Raw genomic sequence first — 8,877 nt, 5'->3', positions numbered from 1 at the left:
TTCAGTAACACATTTGATAAGGTTCTACATGGTGGGCTATTGCACAAATAAGGAGTTTTGGGATGGAAGATGATTTAGTGGTTTGGATCAGAAATTGGCTAGCTGAAAGAAGACAGAAGGTGGTGGTTGATGGGAAATATTCATCCTGGGGCTCAGTTACCAGTGTGTGCTACAAGGATCTGTTTTGAGGCCACTGCTATTTGTCATTTTATAAACGATCTGGATGCGGGCGTAGAAGGATGGGTCAGTAAATTTGTGGATGACACTAAGGTCAGCAGAGCTGTGGGTAGTGCTGAAGGATGTTGTGGGTTACAGAGGGACAGAGGGAAGATACAGAGCTGGGCAGAGAAGTGGCAAATGGAGTTTAATGTGGAAAAGTGTGAGGTAGTTCACTTCAGAAGAAATAACAGGAATGCAGAGGACTGGGCTAATGGTAAAATTGTTGGCAGTGTAGATGAACAGAGAGATCTCGGTGTCCAGGTGCATAAATCCCTGAAAGTCGCCAACCAAGTTGATAGGGTTGTTAAGAAGGTGGGTTGGCATTTATTGGTAGGGGGAATTGAGTTTCAGAGCCACGAGGTCATGCTTCAGCTGTACAAGACACTGGTAAATCGCACCTGGAGTATTGCATACAGTTCTGGTCACTGCATTATAGGAAGGATGTGGAAGCTTTGGAAAGGGTAGAGATTTACTGAGATGTTGCCTGGGTATGGAAGGAAGGTCTTATGAGGAAAGGCTGAGGGAAGTGAGGCTGTTTTCATTGGAGAGAAGATTGAGAGGTGACTTAATTGAGACATACAAGATAATCAGAGGGTTAGATGGACAGTGAGAGTCTTTTTCCTCAGATGGTGAAGGCTAACACAAGGGGACATAGCTTTAAATTGAGGGACGATAAATTTAGATATTAGAGGTAGCTTCTTTACTCAGAGAGTTGTAGGGGCGTGGAACGGCCTGCCTGCAACAGTCGTAGACTTGCCGACATTAAGGCCATTTAAATGGGCATTGGACATACATATGGATAGATATGTAGGTTAGATAGGCATCAGCAGGTCTGCGCAACATTGAGGGCTGAAGGGCCTGTACTGTGCTGTAAAGTTCTATCTGTAACTTTGAGCTGAACCTTTTTGTTTTAATGTCTGCATTTGACAAAATTGCAATTGTTGCAATTCAATAATAAAAATAATGTTCTATGGAAGTCAGGCTAGGACAGTGAGGTATCCCAGCCACTTATCACCTTAAATTTGTGTTTAAATTCAACAGTGGCAATAGTCACATCCCATTGCGAGCTGCAAGGACCACACCTGAAATGAATTTGGGACATTGCAAAATAACAGATGCCGGGCAAGAAAGTTAAGACTGCCTCAATTGTCTGTCAATAAGTTGGCTATCTCACTCAAATTAAATGATCATGTGGGAAGTAGTGAAAAAAAATCACACTGCTGTTCGGAGGAAGTGCAATTCCAAGATCCAACTCTGACAAAATTGAGTTCTCAACATTGACGTCTTTTGGAGCTTCACAACCTCCTCAAAAGAAAAATAACACAAAATTCCAAAGTATAAATGTGACATTCTATTTGCCACAGATGGAGCCTTATGCAAAGTTCCAGGATCAAGTCACTTCTGTGATAAGATCCTTTCTTGACTTTAGTGCAAAACCAACAAAGAGAAAGAGAATATCTTTTTTCCATCAATTTACACATCTCACTCGAGAAAAGATATATATTCCACACACTAGACGACAAATTGTGATGAAATATTTAATTAGAGTTTTAAATTAGCTTCAAATGTGGGCAGCATTGCACAGGCTATAATACAATCTTCTATCACAGATTTTAATGGTAAAAAGGGAATACTGGTCATCGTAACAGGCCACTGTAATGATAATTTTCATGTGCAATAAAATCAAAGATTTAAAACTGGCTATAGATGCTACTCTTTAAACAAGATTTCTTTTTACAGTATAGGGAAATTATTTCTTTTACATAGTAAAAAACACTTATTTATCACCTTTTTACCTACAATATTGAAAAAGGTTTGGCATATTTAATAATTTTACAAATTCTTCATTAAAAATATATCTCTGTACAAAAGGATCCTTTGCACCTACTTCAAGTCAACAGCAAGGAGTGGAATAATGATAATGCTGTTGATGTGATGCCACTGAAATGATTAATAGGCATTTTTACAGCATCTTTTTAGTTTTTCTTTACAAAATATTTTACACAGAAAACATTATTGCAACCAGCCTGAATAAAGGCAAAACTCGTAAGATAAGCAGCAGCTTACAACACAAGAAGTACATGGTCCTTTCTCAGAAATGTCTTCTCTTGGGGGGGGGTGGAGAAGATTCAGCTTATATTTTAATTGGCTCTTGTTTCAACCATTTCCCAGTAGCTTGTATTTGAACTCTTCATTATACTCAAAGAAGTTGTACTCTCAGTATCTTTCATCATGTAACTTAGGAGCCCATGTTTGCTCATAATAGAATAATACTGTTCAGACATTGAGACCAGAGGTAGGAATGAGGATTTGAAAGATTTTATTTTAAGTGAGAGATTGAGTTTTGGCCCTCCATGTGGCACTGAATATTAACCTTATTATCTAGAAGTAGAATTTCCACCTCTGGTTGGATATATTTCTGTAAATTCTATGTCACATGATCTCACATCTCCATTGCCCCACAGAGTGAAAAAGCCTTTTACCCCCGGGTTCAAAACTCTTCATTTGTTAGTTATAACTGAGAAATTAAAAAAAATGTTTAAATACTCCCAATGGTTCATTTTTCTGCAGGATTGTTTACAGCAATGTCCTGGAGATTAAACTTCACTTTTCAGCGATTTCAGGATTATCTCACAACCCCACCTAGAATCCCTCAGAGAAAGGAAATTAGATCTCTCCTTCCCATTTTGAGGGAAGGGAAACAGGTTGCAATACCCAGTTCCCATACTGCCACCCATAAATGTCACAGGCTAATGCCTCCCCTTTCCTGATGTCAGTACTGTTTGCTATGTTCAACTGCATCAAGAATGAACATCAAGTTTGGATGGGGCAATACATTATTTCTACCACCTGAAAGGACAATGTTAACAGCAATATAGTGATACCATCTAAAAATATCACTGCAAGCCACATACGCCTCCCTGTTTGGAAATATATCATTATTTTTCCTTTGTCATTGGGTCAAAATTCTGAAACCCCTTCCCCAATAACACTGTGGATATTTCAAAACCATACATCCTGCCATTGTTTAAGGAAGTAGCTTATCAACTTCTTGATGGGTGACCATTGAAAAATACATTTTCCCACAAGACCATCCAATATACTTTTACAATTAATTTGTTAAAGTTAGGTGTCTTCTTTCACCTCATTTATTGGCAGGTAATCATCCCAAAAAGTGATTCTTCTTTTAATTGAACCCATGATGTACATCTCTAAGAGAAGACAGCAGCCAAGTTTTAGCTGGTATAATGAAAAACTTAGAACAGTCTGCACTACCAAAGGAGTATATCAATTATTAATTTTGTTTTTGCAATCTGAGCACAAGATAATTCAATATTGTGGTCCACATGCACACTGGACATCATTTTTTTGTAAGAATAGCGCAAGTGGAAAATTGTGATATGGTGCAGAGTTTACGTTCTATATAGGTCTTTGACATTTTATAATTTAGAATTCAAACAGACTCTGTATTTTAAGCAAACCTGCACTGTCCACTGTAGTCTTTGGCAGCACAAGATTGGTTTTCTTATGAGAAAATGAATTAGTAAATTTCTCTTAATGAACATAATTTTTGGATTTAGATGGCAATATTTAGTTATATTGTCCCTTGATGGGATATCATCCTGGAAAAATTGATCTTTTACCCCTGGTTTCTATCATATCCTGTCCTACAGTTCAGAGTAGGTGGCTCATTTCCATGAAGTGAATTAACGTGTTCATTTTGCCCACAGTATGAATGCCCCCCAAGATTATCTGCATCTACACCAATAGATAGATTGGTTTGTAGACTCTGACTTTATTCAGTGTGTAAATTGAGCCCTTTATTCTCTCCATTATCAGCCTGCCTTGTAATATATACCAAGTGGATTCTTATTTGCATTACTAAGTGCACAAAGGGAATCTAAAATTGCCATCTGATTGATAATGTTTCTTTTCTTTGTTAAGCATAGTATCACTGAAGAACAGAGCAAGGCCAATTTGCAATAAAGGCCTACAGAGTGTAATATGGAAAAGGTTAAAGGTAAGTACATGCTTTCGTGTGTTTAATTATTTTAGATCCATGATAGAATTTTCAATTTTTTTTTAACTAAAATTCTTGCATTTTGTTGCTTGAACTTTCATTTTCTGTGCCTTCTCAAGTTTAAAGCCTCTGAGTTTTATGTTTGGAAAAATTGAGCGTTTTATGTTCAAGGTTCTGCATGAGTATGTGACAATATATATAAACACAGCAAATGCAATGCATGCATGACTGCGTATGTGCTATCATAGGTTATCAAAACAAAGAAGTTGCTCTAAATTGATGTTTCAAAACTTTTGGGAAATCTTCAGAGTGAAGAATATAAATAAATCTTCAAATTCTCTCTTCCCTCGTTCAGTTAAAAATTGTTGAACAAAATGCAGTTTAAACTAAATACAATTATTGATGACTAATAAGGCCCATTTCATTCATTAATGAGACTATGGCACAGGCTCACCATAGAATTTAAAACAAGAGAAAAATGGAGGAAGCTCTGTTGATAAAGTTCTGTTGCTTCCGACAAAGATGTTAGCCAGGAACAATGCATTTTTATTTTTAAAAAAGACACTTCCTCTCTCCAGTCAAAGGTCATAACAACAATCTTATTCTAACCTCTCCCAGTAACATTACTCACTGACTAAAGTCAGGATTGGTGCTGAAACCTCAGAAAAGGTTAAACAAGACTAAGTAGTGAACTATAGCCTAAAAAAGTCTGTTGATGAATATAAAATAAACATTTAACATAAACATTTCCATAGGGGTTCTTCTCATCTCCAGTTATAATTGATGCAAAATAGATGGGAAATGGCATTCAATTATCTGCTATTTTAGTATATTAACCTAGTTAAACCAACAATTATCAACAGCCATAATCCCAAAGTTCTTAAACCCCCCCCGAGTTGTAATTTTGTGGTTTAATAGAACCTACTTAGAAAACTTGGGAAAGTTGTTGCTGACCACACAAAGTGAACTTTTCACAAAGACAGTTTTTTTCTATGCTGTAGCTGTGAATGAGGGTTTATCCTTTCGGCTGTATGTCAGACATATTAAAGACATCACAACTGCTTTCTGCACAGTACCAACTGGTTTTGGGTAAAGCTATGAGATACAAGTAAAGGCACTCTTTAGAATGAGCAAAATATCATCAGGGAACAAAGGAATCCCCATTCTTCTGTCCCACACTCAACTACGTGCATGTTTCTGCTGAAAAAGCTTGCTATTTATTTGACAAAATCAATTTAATTTTTTTTCTCTGCAAGCCTCACAGTTTGATGGTTATCTTTGGGAAGTCAGAGCTGATCTGTTACTGAATGTTATTTGTATAGCCATCAATACCTGTCAAACGTTGCTGCCTGGTGTGAGGGCTGGCCTTCATTCTCAGTCTTATCCTTGTCTCATGATTAACTGCTATTTTTTTAACGTGGGGATTTTCTGTTTTTCGTAATGGTAGACATAGCAGAACTGAAAGTTATCAGGAAACTCAAAACAAGGCGCGGCAGACATTTGGCAAACATGACTCTGTACCAACCCCACTATGGACCCTTCACCTCCCCTTTCACAACATTTATAATATTTGTTTTTTATTTCTAACACAGAAAAGTGGCGCAACAGTTTTTCTTACATTCTTGGGAAAATAAATAATTTTTTTTGCTAAATATAATTTACAAAAGGCAGTGTTTATTTAAGCTACCTGGAAAACAGAATAGATTTTTCTGATAATATTTCTGACCAACAGCCTGTGGAGATTCAGAAAAGTTATACTGTGTTTAAAAAATAAGTTTGTTCCTTTTTTTGGCTTTTAATTCAAAGAATAAAATCCAATTGATGTTTATTTAAGGAGCTATAAAAACCCTCAGAAACCTTTCTCACTCACAAGCCTGACATCAATAAAAACTGACTCTATAAGCATCCAAGTCTGGAGGAAATAATACTGCAGCAATCTAATACCTATTGTTAGCACTGAGAACGTGATGTGATGTTCAGCAATGGAAACTGAAGTCTTTTTAAAGCAATTTTTTTATGTACAATGGTCAGTGTATAGAAACCCTGTAGCCAATTTGATGCCAATATCCTACTCATTCATTCATAACACGCTAGTGCAAAGAATTGTGCAGTCAATATTCCATACAATTGAAAATAATCCCCAAACTGCCGACCTGTTTTAGAATAGTGACCTTATTTTGTGATGTAGGCAGCTGTAAATTTTACATATGTTGAAAGACTTAACATCAGCGATGGCACAGGTTTTGTCCTTCCTTGTCTGTCCATTTTTTTTAACCTCTTTTTGGAAGAATACAGAACTCAAAAAAAAAAGAAATATCTGCCAATTGCATCCAGAGCAGAGAGTTTCAAACCCATCAGGACTTGGTTTTGGTTCTTCCTGTGTTAGAAGTCCAGAAGGAATTGCTTTGACTTGTTGTCTGAGGATATTATCCCAGCAAAAACTCCATTGACTGTGTTTGCCCCAACGAAAGTTGTCAACAAGTGTATCACTGCAAAGCAAGCAGTGGGACAGAACGATGTGGTATATGGCACCAAAGGAGTTACTGCTTGCCAGGTAGAGGTATGGCTAATATCAGTTAGTCAGTAGTCAAAGTAAGGGCTATACTACTGTACACACAGTGTTCAGTGTTGTGTCAAACCGCACAGCTTTTGCCTCAGTGGGCTTTAAGTTAGTATCATACATGGGATTTTCAAATGAAGCCTGTCCATTTGTGTTCTCATGACCAACATAGCCATTGTATTGTACTTTGGGTCTTGATCTGGAATAAAAAGAAACAAAAATATCAGTTTCTTTTAGACAAATTCCCCAATTGAAAAGAATATATCAACATGGAAAGGACCAGCCAGGGAGTAAGAGCCTGATGCAGATACCCGTCAAAGTTTGGTTACTCGGTTTTGTGAGATCATCACTCAGTGAGACCGAACCCTTGATATCCAATCAGGGACTTTCACCAAATCATCTTCAACCCAAAACTACACAATCTCTCCATTGTGTTTACAATTATTTGGTAACCAAAATATATAGAATCATAAAATCTCTACAGTATGGAAGCAAGCCATTTGGCTCATTGAGTCCACACTTTGACCTTCAAAAGCATCCCCCTCTATATTTTCTATGGATTACCAACAACTCTGGATGCTATGGGCAATTCAGCATGGCCAATCCATCTAACTTGCACATCTATGTATTGTGGCAGGAATACAGAGCACCTGGAGGAGATCCATGCAAACACAGGGAGAATATGCAAACTCCACACAGACAGTCGCCTGAGGCTGGAATTGAACCCATGTCCCTGGCTCTGTTAGTTAGCAATGCCTCATTGCTGAGCTGAGCTACCGTGCTGCCCCTTTCAAACAGTTTCACCTGGCAATACATTTCAGTAAATTTATTGATGTATGTGTCTTTTGGAAGGCACTTCTATTTAAAACATCAAAATTATACAGTATTAACTTCAACAGGGCAAAAGAAAATTTGGACATAAGTTGGAAAATTGCGTGTCAAACAGACTCGCTTTGTAGAGAGAATGGTTGTAATAAAATAAAATAGAATGTTTGCCCAAATTCTCCCCTAATTCTGTGATAAATGGCTGGTTAGGAAAAGTCCCAGATCTTATCAATGGTTTGCGCTGCGTTAGCTGGTCTCAGCGTGGCTGATAGTGTGGGAGCCACAGTTTGCCTATGTGTTCCTGGGCAGAGGAGAAAGAGAGAGAGAAAAAGAATGAGAGCGAGACAGACAGACAAACAGACAACCAGGTAAAACAACCAGACAGGATTGCTCCTCCTGATTGTTATCCAGTGAACCCCTGCAAAGGTGCACATTTGTGGAAGGCAGGTGAGGAAGTTTAGGGCTCATCTGTGATGCCCCCCACCCCTTATGGTTGAATTATCTGCCAGCACTCACCGTCTAGGCTCATAAATGAAGAATGGCCACTTGGGCAAGGTACTAGAAGGCTGCCGACGCCTATGGAAGCGTACCCCAGCATGAGTCACCGCCCTCAGGAGAGGATAGAAAAGAAAAGCAGAGAATTGGGTGGGGAGGAAGAAGGATTTTCACTAACATAAATTATGAACAGTACAATCATGTACAGTGAAAAGAAAACATATGAGGTGGGTTACAGCATTGAGTTAAAACTATTCATAATGTTCCAGGTTCAACTCTTGCAGGACATGACCCCATTGGGTTCCACTTTTACTATTCGTACAATTCACTTATGACTAATCTACCTTTTTTGCTAAGAATAAAGGGGAGTGCGATAAATTATGTGGAAACTAGCCAGCAGACAATCCCAGCCAGCAGTGTCAAGAAGCTTGGTTAGAACACAGAGACAATTGAGTAAATTCAGTAGAAATAGAATCAATATGTCATTTCAGATGTTTATGATAATTCTTAACCTGCTGACAGTCCAGGGGAAAAAGAAAATCTGTCTCTTTGACCTATTTGGTAAATTTTCATCTTCTTGTGCCTCCAGAAATTCAGTGTTCTACTAAGAAAGCTCCATTGATAATTGGTAGAATCATGTAATCTCTAAATTAAAATAGACACAAGTTGAAATAAAACATTAGACACTTTAGCTTATCTTATCTCCTGATGTTCCTCCTATTTTCTGTCTGCTATTTTTGACTCTAATTTGAATTTC

General features: G+C 37.7%; 1 protein-coding gene across 1 annotated transcript in view; it reads right to left on the bottom strand.

Moving 5' to 3' along the window:
- Positions 1-4,731: 4,731 nt before the first annotated feature.
- LOC122548600 (CUB and sushi domain-containing protein 1-like) overlaps positions 4,732-8,877 on the bottom strand; it is a 2,366,391-nt gene continuing 2,362,245 nt past the window's right edge. The window contains exon 72 of the mRNA XM_043687435.1: positions 4,732-6,999. Coding sequence (XP_043543370.1) covers positions 6,840-6,999 — 160 coding nt within the window. The 3' untranslated portion in view covers positions 4,732-6,839. The remainder of the gene's footprint in view (positions 7,000-8,877) is intronic.

The sequence above is a fragment of the Chiloscyllium plagiosum genome, chromosome 3, assembly GCF_004010195.1.
Source record: "Chiloscyllium plagiosum isolate BGI_BamShark_2017 chromosome 3, ASM401019v2, whole genome shotgun sequence".
Lineage (NCBI taxonomy): Eukaryota > Metazoa > Chordata > Chondrichthyes > Orectolobiformes > Hemiscylliidae > Chiloscyllium > Chiloscyllium plagiosum.
The sequence above is the reverse complement of the archived record's forward strand: the minus strand, read 5'-3'. Positions and strand labels throughout refer to the sequence as shown.